We start from the raw sequence: 23,764 nt of genomic DNA, 5'->3' as shown, positions 1-23,764 counted from the left end.
CTAGCGCAGATCTGTTAGGTTTGACAACCTCACCCTACCTTAACTGTGGTGCTAGTTACTTCGACACATACATTTGGCATAGTGTATAGTCCAATATAGAGTAAAGGAAATCATGTAGGATACTACATGTGGTGTTAAACGTTATTACCGAGTGCTCAAGAAACATATACACTTTGAAACTGTATGGAAACCGTTTATGAATTTGATGACTGTGAAATCTTATAAACCGTGGAGCTGTTTACAAACTTCATATGTTATGAACTACGATTCGTACTTGAAAGCTTGAGATCATATTACTTCTAAACTATTTATGAAGTTGAGATCTTGTGATCTGTTTTACTATCAAACCATTTATGGACTCGAGAATTTAATATTTGTGTTACTGTTTTAAACTATTTCAAGCTGTTTGAAACAATGAAACTTTTGTAAATTTTATACGTTGTACAAAAACCTATGAACTCACCAACCTTTGTGTTGACACTTTAGCATGTTTATTCTCAGGTACTTATTGCTTCCGCTGTAACACTTTTCTGTTACTTAGAGGTCAAGCCAAGCACTGGGACCAGAGTTAACATCTGTGTTAATGGCGATTTTGGCGAGTGTTACATGTCATGATGCTACCAGCTCCGTGGTTCGCATCACAACTTGTGTCATACTCACGCTAAGGCGAGACCGGCTCCGTGGTTCGTACTTTAACAACTCATACTATAGTGCTGCCGGCTCCGTGACTCACACTACAACACACCTACCATGATGCTTCAGGCTCTGTAGTGCGCATCATAGCACACTCGCACATACTATGGCACTACCAGCTCTGTGGATCATGCCATAGCATACAAATAAATACACTATATACATACACGTATACTTATTCCACTCTCTTTGGAATGCCCGCACAAGTCGTGTATTATGATCTCCGTCCTCATATCCGAGTAAATAGTTACTTATATCGCACATAGGCCCAATATACACCTAAATATACATTTTCTAAAAGAGAACCCGACACAAACATCCCTTAGTCGAGGGATCACACCTTACTCGCCATAACCCACCCATTTAACACCTAATGGACACAATCCAATTACCACTTCGGGTGGTAATTCAAACCCACACAATAAAGTACAATTTAACCCAAATCATACTTGTCACCAAATTGACCAACCTAGGTCCCGACACTAGATTACTACTTAGGTAGTGATCATTTCAAACCGCCATTAACAACAAAACTATAACACGTGCAATATTGACCATATTGTGTTTGACCACGTATGACTTGTTAAAACATCGCTTTGACTTAAAATCACTTATCATGTGTGATTACTTCCAAAACTGCCATTTAACACTTAACACAAGTGTTTAAACATCCATTTGACCAAAACTAGTGTCATCATCGAATTTGACCCAATCAACTTACCCATTTTGACATAAGTCCCAAAAACGCCCAAAATCACTAACGACTAGTGACTATATTTCTAAAACACCAATTAACACCTAAATCAAGTATTCACGTACTTGATTCACCAAAACTTGACTTAAAACTTATTTTGACACCAAACCAAGTCAACACCCATTTTGACTAGCAGACATGTTCTTAAGAACATCAAAACACCAACACACTTACTACCTAGTGATTTAACACCCAAACCCATGACAAATACTTCCAAATTTGTCATCTAACTCTAAACCTACAATAATCGAGTTCACTTACACTAACAATACTCAAAACCCCCAAATTTCACAAGAAATGGGGTTTATAATCCTAACTAGCACAAACCCTAACATACCTCAAATTAAACAATGATATTCGGATTCGAGACTTACCACTACAACCAAAACGTATCTAAGAGCAAGAGGAAAAACTTTAATTCTCACGATTTCAACTGATTCGATCTTCTTCCTCGATTGTGCTCTCTCTCTCTAAAATGAGTTTTCTCTTTCTAAAAAGGTTGAGAGAAATGAGAGTGAAGAGATGAGGCAGAAATGAGGATAAGATAGGGCTTGATCAGTTTTGTGGTCACCAAACCGTTCACAATGTGAAAAGACCAAAATGCCCAACATTTAACCTTTAAAATCGTGCAACAAGTGCTGGTAGCAGACGAGGCGCGATGCGCCTATAAGGGCCTACGGCGCGGCTCTAAGGCCAAATCGAAGTCAGCCGTTTTTCCAAAACTCAAACATCTGAACCCGCATTAGCCGTGGCGCTTTCCTGGCGCTTTCCTGACACTTTCTGAGAACACTCTCTGGTGACACTTTTTGGTGGCACTTTCTGATGTATAAAATTCAGGGTGTTACATCTTGGACAGAGAAACTCCTCTTGGTCGTGTAATCTAGACACCAGCGGGGTTTATAAATCGAAAGTTATGACACAAAAAGTTGACGAGATAATCCTGGAAGTTAATGGTTCGAATATCCCTACTATGCGTAACAAACTAATTCCTCAAAAGGTGGGACTGTTTATTTGGCGAGCACTTGGAAGACACATCCCGGTGAAACTTGAACTTTATAAACGGGGGATAGATCTTGACTCCATCTTGTGTCTGGTATGCAAAGATGTCCCGGAGACGGTGAAACATGCTATGTTTTCTTGTAAAAAAGTAATGGAGATTTGGTTGGGAAATTATAGATGGTGGAGATGCAATATAACCTCCAATACAAGCCTAGATTCCCTATTCACAGGTGATTTTCAAGCAGTCTCTCAGGATTATCCGAAGATATGTGGCAAGCGATTGAATGTGTCACAGGGTATTTTATTTAGAAAAGCTTAAATCAATGTGTTTTTGGCAAGAATTCTAATAACAGTAATAGATTGAAAAAGAAGTGCTAGTCGATTGACACTATAATTAATTATGAGAAAGAACAAATTCTTTGTGTTGGGAACCAAAATAAAGGGAATAAGGGTAGAAACACGTACACAATTTGACTACTTCAAAACACTGGAGTAAACTACAACGATACGGTAGTATATGAATATTATACGCCAAAAAAAAACAAAAAGGTAGTGACTGAATATTAAATAGAGGAAGCTTTCTAATAATTTAATGTTTACCGATAACCATATTTGGTGCATTCCACTATTTGTGTGGCTGAAAATGTGACGCCAGTAGCTTCTTTTATTTATTAAGGGTGTAGAGATGGCCTGATACCATGTTGAATGTCATGTTTGTTAAGATTTAGTAGTTTATAACTGCCTTTAGTAGCCTAATCTATAATTGAAGACTTGTAGTATAATGAGACATAGGAAGGAAGTGAGAATTATATTCAATAAATTGGGTTTCCATCGCTTACATACTTCGATGCATATTTATACTACTTTAACTTACTGTATATTTACCCGTTTCATTTATAAATTATGAAATGTTAGGTGCAATAGTATGAATGCAGGAAATTGTCATTCCATATGACTTTTGTGTATGCACATTTAATGTTTCACAACACTCCCACTTAGATGACAATTTTGCTTCGTTAGAGATCAAGTTGTACTGCCTCATTAATAACCTTGCTAAATAAAACCCAATGGGAAAAAACTTTAACTAAGGGAAATAGTGGAACATATAGTTGACTCCCCCTCAAGTAGACATCGTTGAGCTGTTACATCATTTGAACATGCCTCATGCCAATATTGTGAACATGCGTTCTGAAAATAGCCGTTGGAAGTGCTTTGGTAAAAAAATCAGCAGAATTATTGCTCGATTAAACATATCTCATTTCAATCTGGTTGTTCTTAATGAGTTCTTGAGTATATGAAAAGAATCTTGGAGGTATATGTTTTGTTCGATCACTTTTAATATACTATTCTTTCATTTGCGCAATGCAAGTTGCATTATCTTCATGCATAGTTGTTGGACTTTTATCGCGTTCTAGTCCACAAGAATCCATAATGAGTTGTGTCATTGATCTTAACCAAACACCTTCCCGAGTAGCTTCATGTAATGCAATTACTTCAGCATGATTTGATGATGTTGCAACAAGTGTCTGTTTTTGGGAACGCCATGAAATAGCGGTACCTCCATTTAGGAATACATATCCAGTTTGAGATTTATCTTTATGTGGGTCAGATAAATAACCTGCATCTGCATAACCAACCAAATCTTATTTTGAATCGTTAGAATAAAATAATCATAAATCAGTAGTTCCTTGAAGGTATCAAAATATGTGTGATCCCATTCCAGTGTATTTTGGTAGGAGGTGAGTTGAACCTTGTCAACAAATTAATTGCAAAAGAAATGTCATGTCTTGTACAATTTGTAAGATACACAAGAGCTCCAATTGCACTAAGATATGGAACTTCTTAACCAATAACATCTTCATGTTCTTCATGGGGACGAAATGGATCGGTGTCAACATTGAGTTATCTAACAACCATAGGAGTACTTAATGGTTTTGCCTTGTCAATATTGAAACGTTTTAAAACCTTTTCATTATAAGCTGTTTGATGTACTAGTAAACCATTAGGCATATGCTCAATTTGCAAACCAAGGCAATACTTGGTTTTTCCAAGATCTTTCATTTCAAATTCTTTCTTAGAAGTTGAATGACTTCGTTGATCTCGTTATTTGTCACTATGATGTTAAGATCATCGACATAAACAGCTATGATCACATATCCGGATGTTATTTTCTTAATGAAAATACATAGGCAAATAAGATTATTTGTATACCCTTTGCTTATCTGGTAATCACTTAATCGGTTATACCACATACGCTCCAATTGTTTCAACCCATATAAATACCTTTGCAATTTAATTGAGTACATTTCTTTGGGTTTTTCATTGGATGCTTCTGATACCTTAAATCCTTTAGGTATCTTCATAAATATATCACTATCTAGTTATCCATATAGATAAGTAGTAACAACATTCATGAGATGCATTTCTAAATTTTTAGAAACTGCCAGGCTGATTAAGTACCTAATAGTAATTGCATCTATAACAGGAGAATAAGTTTTCTCATAATCAATTCATGGTCTTTGAGAAAAACTTTGAGCTACAAGTCTAGCTTTATACCTTGTAACCTCATTTTTCTAATTTCTTTTCCACACAAAAATCCATCTGTATCACACAGGTTTTAATTCTTTAGGAGTGAAAATGATAGATCCGAAAACTTTTCTTTTATTGAGTGATTCTATTTCTACTCATATTTCTTCTTTCCATTGAGCCCAATCTTGTCTATTCTAACATTCAATGACAGATTTAGGTTCTGGATCATCATCATCCTTCATGATGTTATATGCAACATTATCTGAAAATTTCTCATCAAGATTTATCATTTCATTTCGGTTTCATAATATTTTTGAATATGCATAATTGATTGCAATTTCAAGATTGACATCATTAATCTCCTCTGCAGAATGAGTATTGATTTGTGGTTTTTCTTGAACAATTTCTTTTACCTCATTATCAGTTAATTTTTTTTTTTAAGAATTTTTATCTTTTGAACCAATTGGTCTCTCATGTTTCAGACGTGACATAGACTCTCGAGTGACTATATAACCAGTTTTCTGATTTAGAATCTCAACTCGAGTTGGAGTATTTACTGCTGGTATATATGATTTAGTCACCCTTTTTGTATCTGTAAATGCATCAGGCAATTGATTTGTAAGTTCTTGTATAAGCATTATCTTTTGAACTTCTATCTCGCATTCTTTTGTGCGAGGATCAAGATAATTTAATTGAGGGTCACACCATGAAACATCATTTTGTTTATTTTTCATTTCTCCACCTAATCTAGGGAATATTATTTCATTAAAGTGACAATCAGCAAAACGTGCTGTAAAAATATCACCCATCATAGGTTCAATATACCTTATGATTGAAGATGTTTCAAATCCAACATATATTCCCAACCTCCTTTGAGGGCCCATTTTTGTACGTTGTGGTGGTGCAATTGGAACATACACTGCACAACCCAATATTTTAAGGTGGGAAATATTTGGGTATTGGCCAAAAGCAAGTTGTAGGGGAGAATATTTATGACTTGCACTTGGTCTGATGCGAATTAATGCAGCAGCATGTAAAATGCATGACCCCATATAGATACAGGGAGTTTTGTTCTCATTATCAATGGTCTAGCTATTACATGTAGGCGTTTAATCAATGACTCAGCCAAACCATTTTGTGTATGCACATGTACAACTGAATGTTCAATAACAATCCCTATAGACATACAATAGTCATTAAATGCTTGATATGTAAACTTACCGGCACTATCAAGTCTCACCCTTTTAATGGTATAATAAGGAAAATGTGCTCTTAATTTAATAATTTGGGCAAGAAATTTTTCAAATGCCACATTACGGATTGATAACAGATAAACATGAGACCATCTGCTAGATGCATCTATTAAAACCATGAAATATCTAAATGGTCCACATGGTGGATGAATTGGTCCACATATATCACCTTGAATTCTTTCAAGAAACATTGGTGATTCTTTCTCAACCTTAAGTGGTGAGGGTCTAGTTATCAATTTCAAGAGAGCAAGATGTACATGGAACATGTGTATAATGATGGATTTTCCAATCCTTCAATGGATGTCCAAGAGTACATTCAATTAATCTTTTCATCATTGTTGATTCTGGATGGCCTAATCTGTTATGCCATAAACTGAATACACCAGAATCAACATACTTTTCATTAACTACCATATGTGCTTCTGGTACATTTATATGTGTATATTGTAATTCAGAATTATGTCTTGGTAGTTTTTCAACCACATGACTCTTGTCAGTGATACTTAAATATTTCTCATTTTTTGTTGTCATTAACTGATAATCATATCCATTAAGGTATATGTCAGAGAAAATAAATTTCTGCTTGACTTGGGGGAGAATAAGGCATCATTAATTAAAAAATTTATACCATTTGGTAATATGAATTTTTCCATTCCTACCCCCTTTATTAAGTCAGCAGGTCCTGATATTGTCTGTACAGTTCCTTCCATAGGTTTCAAATCAATGAAATATTCCTCAGATTTAAGTATACGATGTGTAGTACCACTGTCTTTTATACAGAGATCTCCACCACTTGATTGATGTTGTATTTCAGAAGAATTCATATTGAACTTCATATATAAGAAACAAATAGTGAGTAAATTAAAATTACATAATATTTTACACGCAAATAGATAGTATTGAAACATTTAGCAAACATAATGACAAAGATTGATGATATTAAATCGTTTATTTATGAAGGACACATAGCAGTTTAAACATTCAAGAAATCTTCGTAAATGTCGGATGATTGTTTAGTGACTGTTGAATCGAGGTTATCAACAAAGTTTACTTCATTTTCTTTTCCTTTAACCGAATACTGATACATCTTAACAAATTGTTTGGACGTTCGAAAAGTATTAGCCCAGTGACCCATTCTACCACATCTATAACAAGATTCTTCAGAATTCGGAGAAGAATTTTCTTCAACATCTCGTTTGGCGGGCTTGTTAGTGGTTGGTATTTATTCTTTCGTGGATTATTGTTTCTATGACCACCACGGCCACGACCATGCCCACACCCATTACCAGAAGGATGATTTCTACCATAGTTAGGGTTTTTTACATGATGATGGTATTGATTATTATAGCCACGACCTTGCCCACGTCCTTGTCCCGGTTTATAAATTTCTGATGCAATTGTTTCAGGAACCGCAAGTGCACCAGCAAAACAGGATTGCTGATTTTTTATTAACAGTTCATCACTATGTTCTGCAACTAAGAGAAATGCGTTAAGTTCAAAATATGTTTTGAAGTTTTGCAATCTCAAATTTCTTTGCAAAGTGATGTTTGCTGGATTCATTGTGGAGAAAGTTTTCTCCAACATATCAGCATCGCTTATTTCATGTCTACAGAATTTAAGTTGTGAACATGTATTATACAGAACTGAGCTGTATTCATTTACTCTCTTAAAGTCTTGGAACCTAAATGTTCTCCATTGATCCATAGCAGCTGGAAGTAAAACTTCTCTTTGATTATTAAATTTGCTTTTGAGACCTTTCATAAAACATGTGGATCTTCTACAATCACATAGTTATTTTGTAAGCAATCATCAATATGTTGATGAATAAAGCAACATGTCGTTGCTTGTTCTTTTTCAGAACAAAGCAACATGCCGTTGCTTGTTCTTTTTCATAACACGTGTTGTTTTCTTTTATGGTTTCTAAAATGCCCATTGATTTAAGATGCATTTTTAATTTTATAATCCATGGCATGTAGTTGTTTCGAGTTGATTCTAAAGGAGAAAATTTAAGCTTTTCATATTCGACATTTTCTATTATCAAAAATTAAAACAAACAACATGATAAATTAGAATCAGTTTATATTCATAAGTAACGAACAACAGAATAATGACATAGTTACAAATAGCAAAACCACAAGGGAATGATAGAATATATGTTCATCCGGTGGTATACTAGCAACAATGATAATACCTAGCATGACCAATACAATAGGAAAATCATCCTCGAGTTAATCATCTTTACAAAACCGATCTTTTTATTTAGACTAGTATAAATGAAGATTGATTTGTGAAAATTTGAAAACGGTGATGTTTAATTTATATTTGAAAAAATATAGTCGTTGTAACGTCTTCAATTTACGTTAACAACCGTTATGTATATATGACCGTTGTAACGTCGTTAGTTGATTTTAACGACTGTTATGTTGCCGTTGTATTAAAAATGATTTTAATAAAGGAATTTAATTAGTATAAATATGTTTACTATAAATACATTTAGCATAAATACATTTAGTATAATACATTTAGTATAAATACGGAGATTAAGATAATGACTAATAAAAATAAACGTTTTATGCATAAATAATAATTTTAAAATAAGCATTAGTATGCAATTGATAAATCATTAGTTGCATAAATAAATGTAAGTAACCATAAATAAATGCTAGATAACATAAATGTGAATGTGAGTATACATAATTAAATGTTAGATAAAATGAATGTAAATGTTAGAATACATAAATAAATGTTAGATAACATAAATGTAAATTAGGCGACAGTTTCGACCATATATCATTTAGGCGGTATAACCGACCATATATTACATAGGTAGTAGAGCCAACCATATTTAGTATAAATGTTAAGATTATCGTGCTGATAACGTGTTAAGATTTAGTAGTTTATAACTACCTTTAGTGGCCTAATCTCTAATTGAAGACTTGTAGTATTATGAGACAGAGGAATGGAGTGGGAATTATATTCCAGAAATTGGGTGTCCATCGCTTACATACTTCGATGCATATTTATACCACTTTAACTTACTGTACATTTACCTGTTTCATTTATAAATTATGAAATGTTAGGTTGCAATAGTATGAATGCAGGAAAACATCACTCCATATGACTTTTGTATATGCACATTTAATGTTTCACAACAGTGTTTTGTTATCTTGAACCCCCAAATCGTATTGCAACGTACATAATATATAGCCTAGCAAGGCATAAACCTAATGGGCTAAATAGCATAAATGGGCCCTTATAGAACACGGGCTAATAATACAAATATGGGCTAATACACTAGTCTAACACCAATGGCCTCCGAGTTCCTTGTAAAGCACGAGACCCAGGTTCGAATCTTGATAACGCTCAAGATCAAATTAAAAGTTGGCTCTTGACCGGATGGGGCGTCAATATGCACAATTCACCCGGTTACGCGTCTCGTCGCTCGGGGGCTCGTCATGCAAGGGTTTTACCCGCCAGTGGAGACCCAATTAATGTGGTTGTCGTTAGGGAGGTTTCCTCTGCGAACCCAAAAATATATTTGTCATTAGACCATATAATTAATTGTGTTCAAAGTTGGTGAAAACACACATTTTTTCATTAATTTTTTCAACATTTATCTTATTTTTTTATTTAGAATATTTTAAGTATTTGTTAACATTAAATCACTAAATGCTTCCTTTTTGCTAAAAGGTCATTTGTATAAGTAAAAAGTTGTGCAAGATCAGTGGCAAGCAAAATTTGTTCCTTCTTTGTATATTCTTTACTATAGTAATTAACCGATCTAGCTTTGTTCTTAATAATATGTTATACAAAAGTTTTGTGCATTAGGTTATTCATTCAATATTCACTAATTTTAAACATAAAAAGACCATTCATTATAACTTCTTTTTTGCAGCATACTGATACTGTAGAGGAACCACTCAGTTCCAAGACATTCAACTCTTGTACACCAAGCCTTTTGGGAAGGGGGATGATTCTCACACACTGTTTTTTGATCCTCACACACCCTTTTACCCTATTATTAGGGAGGAGTTCAAGTAAATTGGTGTGTGAGGATCAAAAAACAGTGTGTGAGAATCATCCCCCTTTTGGAAATGCACACACTCTTTTTTAATTAATTAATCTGTTCATTTAATTGGTCATACTAGTACTAGTATTAGTTCATGTTAAAATAGCGCAATAAATCATTTCACAGGTCATAGTGACAGATGAAAAATTGCAAAGTGCAGAGATTGATTTTTTCATTTACCATGAATTACTGGTTCATCCACCACTACTGCATCACCCAAAGTACTACTTTCTTGTTTTCTTTAATATATAACACGTATCAATAAAAGTTTAACCTTAAAACGTAATATTTGAAGTGGACTTTTATATATATATATATATATATATATATATATACTGCATCACCCAAAGTACTACTTTCTTGGTTTCTTTAATATATAACACGTATCAATAAAAGTTTAACCTTAAAACGTAATATTTGAAGTGGACTTATATATATATATATATATATATATATATATATATATATATATATATATATATATATATATATATATATATATATATATAATATATACTTTTCAATCCCAAGACCATATTTGTTAGGGAGGAGGTGAAGGTTCAACTACAAGGGAATTACTTAGACACAAAACTGTGAACAAATTTGTCATGTGTGACATTGATGAGGTGAATACTTTTAAATTTCATATTTTATACCCCTAAAAAGCTCATATGGTAACGTACCGTATTTAAACAAAGCAGTTAAAAAATCACAAGATAAATAACATTTTCTTCTTATCTGATGAAATATGTAGACTGTAACTCAATCATCAACTGATAACTAAGATCATGGTTCGATGTATGTTTGCAGTTTGGAAGATGAAACACACGTGTACACCGAAGTTTCAGTAAGGTTCATCTACGGACATGGTCAATATTTGTGGACTACAAGCTAAACAAAATTCTCCTTTTTTTATATGTTATTTTCTGCATTTGTCTTTTTTTAATGTGTTATTTTGTTTATTGTAATCCACAATTCAAAAATCCTAAATTTCATCAAATTTATGACAGAACAATATCACAACATAACAGGTTATTTGTGACAAACTTGAATAATTTCTTACAAGAATATGGTGAAATTTATTTGTGTTACATTGCTCACCTTAATGGAACTCTAGACAACAAATGTAAACCGCGATAATATACACAACAAACCGAGATATGTAGCTTAAAACAAACTTCAAACGTTTCAAATCGATATACTATTCGGAATACCCTTGCCTGTAAGTCCACCTTCACGAGTGAAATCAGAAGTGCTCGGATAAAGCAACGTGTACGGAAACTGAATCGGACCAGTTCTGTTCTTCAACTCGGGTTTTTTGTTCCTTTCCAATATCTTTCGTTCGATATCGACCAATTTCTTTCCGAACCTTTCAAACGCTTCTAACGCGTTACCATCAGATGTCCAATTAGGCGACTCGTTTTGCCCAAGATAAACCTCATCAGTCGAATGCCTTGATAAAATCTCTATCAACGAAACTCCAAGTAACGTTTGAAGTTGACTCGTGATTGTTTTCAAAAACGCCTTTTCAGGGTCCGATTCCAGCTCAGCATACTCTGGGGTGTTCGGTTTAGGCATGAACCTACGGCTCACGGTTGGGCGGTTAGGAAGGTACCCAGCGTACGGGTATTGACCAAAGTTGACTGCTGCATGAAGGGCCGAAGCGACCCATATAATGATAGTGCACGTGTGGATGAGTTCGGCCCTTGTGTTCATTTGAGGCCACCATGGCTCGTTTTGCTTGTCACCGTGGCCCTTAGTTCTTAACTCGAACCACCATAACTGAAGTTCGGAATCAACTAGAACCATTTCGTCTGACGGGTAATATATAGAACAGTACTCGTGAACCCACGTTTCGATTGCGGACCAAATCTCAAGTCCGTCTACTGCGAACGGGTAATCCTCTATGAGCAGTTTTAACCCGTGCGGTTGGCTTTCGTCCTTAACTGCAATACCTCTGAAAATTATTGGAAAAGTTCATGTTATAGATAATTATGGTGGTTAAAATTACAAAAAAAACTCAAACAGATGTTCAAAAGTGAGTAAGTATTGTATATTTGTATATGGTTCATTCATGAGTAAGGTTGCGTCTGATTGTCTCTTAATTGAATGGTTCAGCATTCAAATGTTGAACCGTTGAACATTCAGTGTGTCTGTTAGTGACATCTGAACGACAAATGATGATGAACCGTTCAGCAATCTGTGTCAAACTATTCAGAGTTTAAATACTCTCTTAACCATTGTACTAAACATATTTACTTAACTCGCTCGAGGTACCACAAACTAACTTAAACTGACCCGTTAATTAACAAATGGGTTGACATTACCTCTTAAGTAGATCAGCAGGTAACGCATGCTCGGGAAAGACCCAGTTTTTATAAATAACTGCAGACATTTCCATGGCGTATTTAGCTGGAAAAACAGTCATTTCAAGTACTCCACCAGCGTTAATGAGTATTTGCCTAGCTAATGCATTTATGTTCATCGTATCACGAAAATGTGGTTGCAGAAGCTTGTAAATCGGATGAAGCACACTTAATTGTCGATTAGTAGCTATTATAAATGGTTCTATCACTGCATGAGTGTTCAACCTACACATACAAAATTATATCAATAAAGTATAGATTTTTCCAACAGCAGTCCTTAAGGTTATCGTTAAGGTGCATTAATGTATGGTACAAAGTGGTTAATGTTCACATAGTAGTTATTAAAAAGTACAAGTCTTTTTAGCACCTTAACGGGCTTTCATGTCATTAGAAAAATCCATAAAGTATTTATACAGTTAACGAATTATGTATGTCTGAATGAATCAGGTGGTAGAATTAAGAATAAGTACCAGTGGCTAATAAGTTGATGGTATCCAGAATCGTTAACGGCTGCATACGCCTTGGCTAACTGCCATATAGTATCTTTAACGGTACCATCGTTAGAAGGCGTATAGACTTCACTTTCTGCGTTTGGTAAACTTAACTCGATCGCTAACGGCTTCAGTGTGCCGTCATGTTGGAGCAACAGGACTGTTCGGGTTGCATGTATTTTTGATGAAGTAGAGTTGATTTTTGTTAAATATGGCATCAATGCATCATGGTGATCCAATATGAACAACTTGTTTTCATCCAGAGCCTATACAAAACACACTTTTTTGTATTTTATTGAGGTAGAAATGGGAAACCAGGCATTTCCTAGTGTGTCAAAATGGGTGGGGCCAAAACAAGTTTGAATTTTTATACGTTGAAACATGACAGGTCAGTTTGGGATGACAGTTTTTATACTTACATTATGAGCCCATTTGATAGTAATTAATATATGATGGCAACAATCACTTAAATAATCTTGTGCATAGATGTACTTGCATTGTAAGCCCATTTGACCCAATTATCCATTTCTCTGTAAGCTACATATATATAGGATGGTGATAGTTCCATCATTCAAAATGACCGATCCACCATATTTGTGCATTAATTACTTGTGCAGTACAAATATTTAATGCACAAATGTGGTGGATCTATCGTTTTCAATGGTGGATGTATCAATTTCCATATATTTATATAATCGTTAAATGGTGGATATTTGTCAATTCCTACATATTGACTGTTTTTTTAGCACATTATAACGAATTAAATAACACACTAATTTGCTAATTGCAGTCTCTACGCTTACTTGTTCTACTGTTAATCCGTTCATGTTTGGTTCAAGATGTTCCTTTTTCATCGAGCTCGTTTGGTCACCATATTCTGTTGGATCAAGATTGCTCGTTGGTGGAAACACCTAATCGTAAAATGAAGAGTTAAAAAATAATCAAACGTCATTAAAGAACTCAAAACATGTTATTCTATCCTATAATTTCAATAAACTTACTTCGAGTCGACGAATAATCACGGGATTCACTCCTGCAAGCATTTCCCTCCCAAATTCTTCATCCGTTCGCCATGCAGATTTGTCCACTATAAAAGAAAAAAAAAAAAGTTTCAAAACATAATTCTAAAAGTAATTAAATTAAAAAAAAAATAAGTATATAAGTAAGTACCTTTGATAACATCAGGCAGCGGGAACGTAAGAGGTTTTTCGCCATCTGAGCGCAAAAGTTCTTTAAGCAGTTCCATATTAATATTTTTCCTAATCTTGCTTATTGAGCGTTTAGGTATTAATTCAATCCCGCCTTCATAAAGCTTCAATACATCTTCAAACGAATCAAATTCATTTGGAGTTTTATCAATCACACCTTTGAGCTCAGAACGAACCACTTGGCCTATGGATTTCGCAGCGTAAGCTAAAAAGTCTGAAAATTTAACATGACTAAACCTTTCATCTCGCGGTACATAAATGTCTAGACGTAAAAGAAACAATCTACTTTCACTATTTGGATCTGTTTTAGTTGGCTTTCGACCCGTTCTTCCTCTTCTTGGATATGGAAATTCTTTTGATCCACCAAGAACGGGTCGGGCATAGTCTGGTCCCTTATCGGGTTGACCCAGATCATTGTAGTAAGCATAGTCGTAAACTCTGTCCCATTCTTTAAGCAATCCTGAACCGGTTCCTCTAAGGTTTATGAGTTCTTGTTCTCTATAATTGCGCAATGGTTCGGGTGTGGAAGAAGGTAAATATGCCTGCGATAACAACCGAAAATTATGTTGTTACTTAGTAATATAAGTTGTTTGACATGGTAGCTTTAAGTATGATAAGTGGGCTTGCGTTACATTTTGTTTGAAAATCACTACAGATGTTGATCTGGATATAAAAAAGATCACTTGGCTAATCTGTTTTTCGGATGAATACAAATAAAAAAAGAGAATACGGAGTATAACTTTGTAGAATGTTATAAGATTTAAAATAGTTCATATACTTTCATTTTTGTTTCGATTTAGGTTATATATCCAAAAAATTATAGTATGGGCTATATATGAACTTATTGTTTATATGTGATTATCAACATATATTAAGTTTTGATTTGATAAAAATAATTTTTATCAAAGAAAAAATTACGCAATTCGTCCCTAACGTTTGTCTCATATTTCACATTTATCACTTATGTTTTTATTGTGACTCGGTTGATCACCCAAGTATCATAAATTACGCAATTAGTACCTTACCTTAACGGCCGTTAAGAAAATTTCGTTTAAGTGTTGACGGAATTTTTAACGTACATTAGCCTCAGGGCACGAGCAAACTATAGGGAACGTTCGAGTAATTTTTTCAATTCAAAAAATGATACATCATTTTTACAGATTTAGTAGGTTACCGGTCACATTTTGTTTATATTAACACTCATTTTTAAAGTTTATGATCTACAATGATATTATTTGACTATATAGCCTACGTTAAAACAAAACTGAAAGTAATGACCTATTGATAGCCTTAACAAATGTTATAATTATACTCCACTTTACATGGTAAAATTCAAGTAGGAAAAAAAAAGCTATAGAAATGAACATTTTATTGATTTTAATTATTAACTTTTAAGTTAAATATTAATAAAGTCAGATTCAAAATTATTATGCTATATAAAATATAATATATTTCACCCGTCTCAAATTAACAGTTTTTTAACTCTTTAAAATCTTTATTTCTTAACTTTGACTTTAAATAATTTTTTTCGTGTTATATAATATCAAGAGAAAGCACGTATAAAACTTAATTTATTCATATAAATTTCATCAAATTTTATATAACACAAAAAAATATTTGAAGTTAAAGTAAAGAAATAAAGATTTTCAAAAATTAAAATGTGACTATTAATTTGAGGTAGAGTATTATGATACAAGAAAATCTTTTTACAAAATATATGTAATATTATATTTATTATTTTATTTTTATTTTTATTTTTATTTATTTATTTATTATTTTTTTTTTAATTTCCCCTACTTTTTGGCCGGAGGTCTGCTTGGAAGCAATCTCTTTATCCGTCGAATCGAGAGAGTGATAACTCTCTCTACTCTTGTGAGTGTTTCACTCGGGGTGGAGAAACGATTTCTCTTTATTCAATGATAAAGGAATGATTGTCAACGTCCCACATTCCTCATACCTCATACATATGACATTCAATTTTGTTGTTGTTGTTGTTGTAAAATATATGTAATACACTAGTATCTTTGTTACTGTATCATACATAAAAGTTGCGTATCACAAATTTTTGTTATGTAATATATATGTTTTTGAAAAATCAATACGTCAAAAAATTTAATATTACATTATTCTTTTTCACTTTTGTAAATTAGTATACTACTAGTTAAAGATAACAAAATTCAATGGATAAATATGAATGTAAAAAGTATGGATGTTCGTTCGATTGATTTACGGTTTCTGTAATTTATTCGGTTTGATTTATTTAGTTTTCGTGAATATAAGAAATCAAATTTGTCAAAATCAAACTAATTCAACCAAATAAAGAAATCGACTTACATGAAACACATGAAACAGTTTTTGATAAATTAAATTTAAACACATAGATGAAAAAGTGTGTAGTGAGCTTGTTAAATCGGCATAAAAGTATGAAGTTTAAGGAAATCCATAATGATTGATAATAAAATTTAATTGTTAAATGAAATCCAGCCAATGAACACATCGAGTTCAAGCAAGAACAAGTCAAACAAAGATATAATGTACGGAGTATATATACTATAATTAAATCGCAATTTTGGAATCTAACTCAAATCCAAAAGTCGTTAATATTTTCTGGTGAAACTAAAAATCTTAACAAAACTAAATTTGCCAACTCATTTAACCCAAATCATTTTGAGTTAGTTTCATAGATGAAACCGTCTAAAGAAAACCCGTAGTTGAAATAGCACATGAAGATTTAAATAGTACTCGTATATTATGTGAATTTTGGGTCGATTATGGATCAACTGTGGCATTATGTTTTGGTTTTTTTGGGACGAGTTTATAGTATGGTTGGAGGGGTATCAGAATTCTCTTGTATGCAAGGAAAGAATCATTGTTTTTTTTTTCTTTGAACAACGATATAGAATCACTGTCGGGGATCATCATTCACTAAAGGAGTTTTCACCACCCGATCATATCTGTTTCATGTGTCAAGGATATTCTACCGAAGAACTGTCAAAGGACAAACTCTGCGTGTAGTCACCCTTGAAAAGCACACCCACTGAAGAACTGCCATATGATAGACTCAGACAATATGCCTTAAGAGGACTCCATAATTAACTGCAAAGCATATTGCATTATTAAATCCCCATGTGAGACTCGAGGTGGATACCCCACGGATACCCAAAAGAGCGGTAACTAATCAGCCAAATGGAAATGATTCCCGAATCATAACGGCTATGGCTACTCTTTTTTGGGTGTTATGACGATTTCAGAATGATATCGTGTTTAATGAGTCATCTTGTAGTAGAAGTAGTATTTTCGATGTTACTAGAATGTTTTTGTTCTGTTGGCTTAACTATGAGGTCATAAGGTTTTAAATTAGAACATGTGGCTCTAAATTTTTTTATAATTTTCTCTTAGCGCTTTGTTAAGAACCGTTTTGTAATTTAATCAATTTTGACCGTTAAAATAATATGAACATCAAATCAACTATTTTGGTCTGATTTAGAAGTTATTATTTTATTAATGATCTTGGATTATTTAGCAACAATGATTAAATTATAAACATTGAAAGTCAAAAATGTACCAACTTTAATTTAAATATTACCTAAAAAAACATTTATAAATGTAAACATGGAGATAACAGCTAGAGACTAAATCCTTGTTGGATAGGAAAAAATATTGTTTAAATGTATGACATCTAGATAATGCTACACGCTTTACACGTGAAGCCAATAATAATATGATATTAAGAACTTTAAAGTAGTGATTTCATCGATAATAACAGTCATAGTAACAAGCAGTTTGAGTGGTGACGCGTCAAATTCAATATTTAGTTTAGTGTTCTTCATGAATTTTATCAGTGCTTTTGTTCAATAGTACATATATACATAAACATATTTTACTATATACTAGTAATTAGTAAAGTATAGTAAGATAAGGGTTATGAAACAAATAATTTTGTGAACATTTTTGTCGTTTGTATTGTACACTCTCCTTTGGTTGTTAATGGAGTATATGTTTTGCTTGTTTTTCAAAAAAAAAAAAAAAATTCTTTTACAGTAAGTGGAATGCATACATAGATTTATAACGTTAAGCCAAAGTTTACTTTCAATTATATATAGAGAAGTCTGTACGATAACTAAGATATATGAAAAATGTAACAAACTTTTAGAAAAGAAAGTGAAAAAATTGTGTGAATATTATAGAGTTGTAATCACTTGCATTCATAAATTTGCTTGAAAACAAAGGGACCAATGAGATGGCGACATGTGGCGCGAAAATCACATGTGATTGGAAAAAAAAAAAAATTCGAAATTTTTTTTTTTAATTTTTTTTTTGAAAATTTTTTTTTTCAAATTATTTTTCCGAAAATTTTTTTTTCGAAATTTTTTTTTTTAAAAAATCATATGTGATTATGCATGTCAATCACATGTGATTGTAAACCCAATCACATGTAATTATGCATGGCAAATCCAATCACATGTGATTGTGCAGGTAAATCACATGTGATTGTAAAAAAAAAATTAAAAAAAAAATTTTTTTTTAAAAATTTCGAAAAAAAAATTTAAAAATTTTTTTTTAAAAAAAAAAATTTTGAATTTTTTTCAATCACATGTGATTTTCGCGACACGTGTCGCGCTCTCATTGGTCCCTTAAATCTCAACTTAATTTATGGACTAAAATGAATATTCCTCGAATACTATAAGGGGAGTGATTCGTACACCACCTATTTTTAGCCGTACACCACCAAACGTGCTTTAAAGGATTGTACAGTACAATACTGTAAAGCATGTTTGGTGGTGTATGGTTAAAAAATGGTGGTGTACGAATCATCACCCATATTATAATCCAAACTTTGGTGGACTCATTGACTGACTTTTGAAACCTAAACATATGGTTACTTTTCATTTCCTTTAATGAGAAAAAGCAAGCCTCTCTATTGGCCTGGTTTATTTAATATTACCCTTGTTAAACCTCGTGCACAAACTTTAAAATTAATTACTAATTTTAAGGGTAATAATTACACATTTAGCACTCATAATTTAGCACTCATAACAACCTAGTAATTTATTTACATGTTTCTCATTAACTACAAAATCAAAAACCTATTATACGTTAACTATTGACACGTTAGTAGAGGGTGGAGATATCTTGTCCGATAAATGGAAAAGATAAGAGGTTCAAGTCTTTAGTAATCACAATTAATCACAAAGTAATTCAAGTATGTCGATCTACATTATTGATAGGTAGCAGATTATAAGCTCGGGTGAGAAACCCGAGCTAACTAAACTAAAAACTATAACTATGCTCGTAAAACCAACAAGGACAATGATCAAGGACAAAGAAAAACAAAGGAGAAGATGGAAAACAATCAAAGTAGATTAAAATCCATCTAAACCGAAAGCTCCTCCGACAACAAGCGACAAAAGCAATTATGCATCTTTGATGAAAACGCCAAAAGATGTCCTTTCTGCACCTTGAACCAATTTCTTCCTTCTCTCCTTCCTCGGCCTTTTAACACGCTCCGATTCGGGAGGCGGTTTGCTAGAGTTAACGTCGCCCTTTTGAACGCCTTCCATATTATCCATAACATCGCAAAAAGCCGCAATAGAGTCGTCCACGTTTTTGTCTTTAGACCCCGAGAAGATAAACGTATTACCAATAAGCCCGTTACAAGAAGTTGGCAAGTTAACCCCATCGAGCTTCGATCCATCATTCAACGCCTTGCTAGACCCCGCATCTGAACAGTTAACAACAGGAGCATCACAAACAGCTTCCGACACCAACTCCGGAACCGAAGCATCCGGTTCAACCTCAAGCACATCACCGGAACCAGAATTCGGATCCGAATCTAAGACAATCGAAAATCAAGAAGAAAAAAAAAAGTAGGTCTAACACCCTGGTTTTTTTAAAAGTTTTGTCTAAAAAGTCAAATGGCCTGGTTTATTTAATATTAGCCTTGTTAAACCTCGTGCACAAACTTTAAAATTAATTACTAATTTTAAGGGTAATAATTACACATTTAGCACTCATAATTTAGCACTCATAACAACCTAGTAATTTATTTACATGTTTCTCATTAACTACAAAATCAAAAACCTATTATACGTAACTATTGACACGTTAGTAGAGGGTGGAGATATCTTGTCCGATAAATGGAAAAGATAAGAGGTTCAAGTCTTTAGTAATCACAATTAATCACAAAGTAATTCAAGTATGTCGATCTACATTATTGATAGGTAGCAGATTATAAGCTCGGGTGAGATATCAATTTTTCAATTATCATCATTATTTTTTTGAAAAGCATATTAATTATAATCACTCTGGAAGAAAAAATATGTATTATCATCATTATTTATCAATCTTCATAAAAAAAGCAATATGATACATGATGCATTGAATCTTTCGAATGCGATCTGTTTTTCATGTAATTTGATGGTTTATGTTTAACTTTTAATAAAAGATTAAATATGATGATTAATTTTTTCTAAAAATAGATGGTTTATTTTACTTTTTCCACTCAAATTTATTTTAGGAGGATTCAAATCTAGAAAAACTTATACTCTTATTTTTATACCTCAAAATAATTGTTAATTTATAAAAAAATCTTAAGTATGTTAAACTTTCTAATTTACCTTTATTTATTATCATCAATATTATATACAAAAATTAAATCAAATTTACCTTAAATAGACGCATAAAATTAACATTTATCAAATACATATTTTAAATCTAACAAAAGTTAGGGTACAATTTACTATTTTCAAAAGGAAATGAAGTACGAGTATATAATTAGAAAGTATGTATTTCTGCAATTTAAACGAAAAAAGAAAAATAGTGATTCCCCCTCCCCTCACAACCTACCTAGATTTCATTAAATAATCCATTTATGCTTTTCTTCACCAGAACAAAAGCATTTAATTTTCTTCCGACACTTGGCCATGAGGCGATCTTTTGTAGTTGGCAAAAATAATGCAACTCAGTATTTGCTTATACTTTAAAAAAGTTTGTAGATAAAATTTACAATATACTTTTCTAGTTACAATCACCCAGTACAATATTTGTAAAACCCCCAATAGTAATAATTAACAATAACAAACAAGCAAGACTTATTGTTAATTATTATCAACACAAAACACTTGATTAAGCAGATTTTTATATCACAATAAGCTAATTTCATACGGTATTTATTACTATTTAAAATAGCTGATAATTTTTTTTAAACTTCTTTTTTTTTTTTCCTTTTCGATATAACCATGAAATGATCAAAAAGCCAGCTAGAAAAATAAAAACTAATGAATGCTTAAAGCTGACCATTACTTTATATATATCTATCTACCATAGTGAAAAACATTAAAAGCAAAGAAAAAGTAATATTCACCTTGTTGGCAAAGAAAATTCGATTGTAGTTGTAACGATGTGTCGGGTACACCCATGAACTGCAAACAAAATGGATAGGTCCATGACCCGGAACATGCTCCAATGTCACCGTCTTTAGGTAAAACTCGCTATGGTGGTTGTTCTTTATCATCAATGCACCGGGAACCCCCATTGATTCGTCCCACTCAAACGTCACCGAGAAACTTGCTTCTCCAGCCGCCATTGCCGTCATCTTTGTCGCCCAATCTTCGATATACGCCACCTTCCCAATCTTCCCTCTTGATCCGTTCACTAACAAAACAATACATATATATTTTAAATTTGTTCCTCTTAAAAAGAACACAACATCTATCTGGTGTTTTTTTAAATCTAACAACAACTTTAAAGGTTGTTGTTAATGTGCATAAAATTACTATACTATATAAGTGTCACAAAAGTTGTATATAACTTTATGTTGACGAAAAATAAAGATTATTACATGGATCAGAATGAGTGGAACTGATAAGCTGAATAGAGACACGTTTGCCAATTATTTCATAAACACGATCAAGGAACGATGCACCGAAATTGTTAAGATCAAGAAAATTTTTCTTCATTAAAACGATTGTCCCTTTGATCTTCTTTTTCATGGTGTTCTCCGTTTCGTCTCCGAAGCTTTTGTTCGAGTTTTTGCCACATTTGATTACGTCCATCACCCTCATCGTATAACTAATAGAGTATCACTTGTTCTTATTAATTAAAATGGTTAGAGAATGAAATTAGAGAGAAATATTGATAAGTTAATTATGGGGAGAAGGTATATGCTGCTTGAGGTTTTATATATAAAAATGTAAAGAGAAGGTGTAATTAATATAGGTTGTAGGAATGTTTTTTATATATATTCCAGATTCTTGACTTGCATTCAACTTTTACACACTTGTTTAGTTTCTTTGTTTTTTGTGTATCCACATTTTTTTTTTTCGAAAAACAAGAAAGTAGATTAATACTGAATTTTCACCTAGATGTGAAAATTCAGTAACATGCGGTTTCAATGTGTGTGTAAAAGGAAAATGAAGTAGCTATCATCTAACTACTTATTAATTAATGTAATATATTTTATTTTATTTTCTATTATATCAAATCTCAATTATATTCGAAAAGTACGTTCACAACTTTTTTTCAAGCAATAATTGAGTGTAGACTTTACCTATAATATCAAACCTTGAAATATTTATGTGATTTAACAGTACTCAGATTTTTTCTCAAAAAATAAAATTAGAATTAAAATGATTCATAAATCAACTCAGATGCAAGTGAATAGATCGTAATGATACCGCGACCCGCAAGCGCATCACTACTAGAAAATCGATTTTAATGGACGGAGGTTTTTCCGGACGATGGCCATCGTCCGGGAAGAGCTACTACACGCCAAAAAACGGACCCACTAGCACCTGCATGTTTGACCCACTTTCCCGGACGACTCCAAATCGTCCCGGAAGATATTATTTAATTATTATTATTTTTGGCTGGAAAATATTTGGCTCCAAAATGTGGAAATTTGGGCGCCTTTTTCTTTCCGGACGATAAATCGTCCGGAATGGGTCGTCCGGGAAAAGTTTCGGCAGAAAAGCTGAAACTTGGCTACCTTTTTCTCACTTTCACCTACCAAAAAAACTCACACAACTCCGGTGATATCGAGCGATTTCCGGCGATTTCCTGCTTCTTCCACACCAAATCCAACAATCTTTCATCCCAATCACTACCAAGGTATGTTCTTCACTTTTTTCTTTTTTAATTTTGATTCTTTTTCATCTTTAGTTTGTTAAAACCCCAAATCCGAAAATTGGGGTTAACATTTGATAATTGTTGTGATTATATATGTTTTATCTTATGATTTTCATGTTTAGTTTGTTACTATGCTTATGTTAGATGATTCCTTGAATATTTTGAGGCTTTAAATCCGAATTTAGTTAGTAAAGTGGTGGGTTTTCTGATGAAATTGTCAAGAACATGAAATTGTTGTATGACAATATGTTTAGGTTCATGAATTTCATGCTTAGT

The 23,764-nt window shown here is 32.9% G+C and overlaps 1 protein-coding gene across 1 annotated transcript; it reads right to left on the bottom strand.

Moving 5' to 3' along the window:
- Positions 1-11,301: 11,301 nt before the first annotated feature.
- On the bottom strand, positions 11,302-22,722 carry LOC139872426 (probable linoleate 9S-lipoxygenase 5). Its single transcript, XM_071860300.1, has 8 exons — positions 22,203-22,722; positions 21,726-22,015; positions 14,325-14,904; positions 14,156-14,241; positions 13,958-14,065; positions 13,134-13,420; positions 12,625-12,888; positions 11,302-12,254 (listed from the first exon to the last, which is right to left on the bottom strand). The coding sequence occupies exons 1-8, from the start codon at positions 22,423-22,425 to the stop codon at positions 11,486-11,488; spliced, it is 2,607 nt and encodes an 868-aa protein (XP_071716401.1). The 5' UTR covers positions 22,426-22,722; the 3' UTR covers positions 11,302-11,485.
- Positions 22,723-23,764: the final 1,042 nt, after the last annotated feature.

This window comes from Rutidosis leptorrhynchoides, chromosome 10, assembly GCF_046630445.1.
Source record: "Rutidosis leptorrhynchoides isolate AG116_Rl617_1_P2 chromosome 10, CSIRO_AGI_Rlap_v1, whole genome shotgun sequence".
In the NCBI taxonomy this organism is placed as follows: domain Eukaryota; kingdom Viridiplantae; phylum Streptophyta; class Magnoliopsida; order Asterales; family Asteraceae; genus Rutidosis; species Rutidosis leptorrhynchoides.
This window is presented reverse-complemented; position numbering and strand designations above follow the sequence as displayed.

Bases quoted from the DNA above. Each gene is read 5' to 3' on its own strand.
- LOC139872426 (XM_071860300.1), bottom strand. From the start codon at position 22,425: ATGAGGGTGATGGACGTAATCAAATGTGGCAAAAACTCGAACAAAAGC. The intron at 14,905-21,725 runs GTGAATATTACT...TTGTTATCGCAG, and splicing joins GAATTTTCTTTGCCAACAAG to GCATATTTACCTTCTTCCAC. The intron at 13,421-13,957 runs GTAAGCGTAGAG...TGTTTTGTATAG, and splicing joins ACGGATTAACAGTAGAACAA to GCTCTGGATGAAAACAAGTT.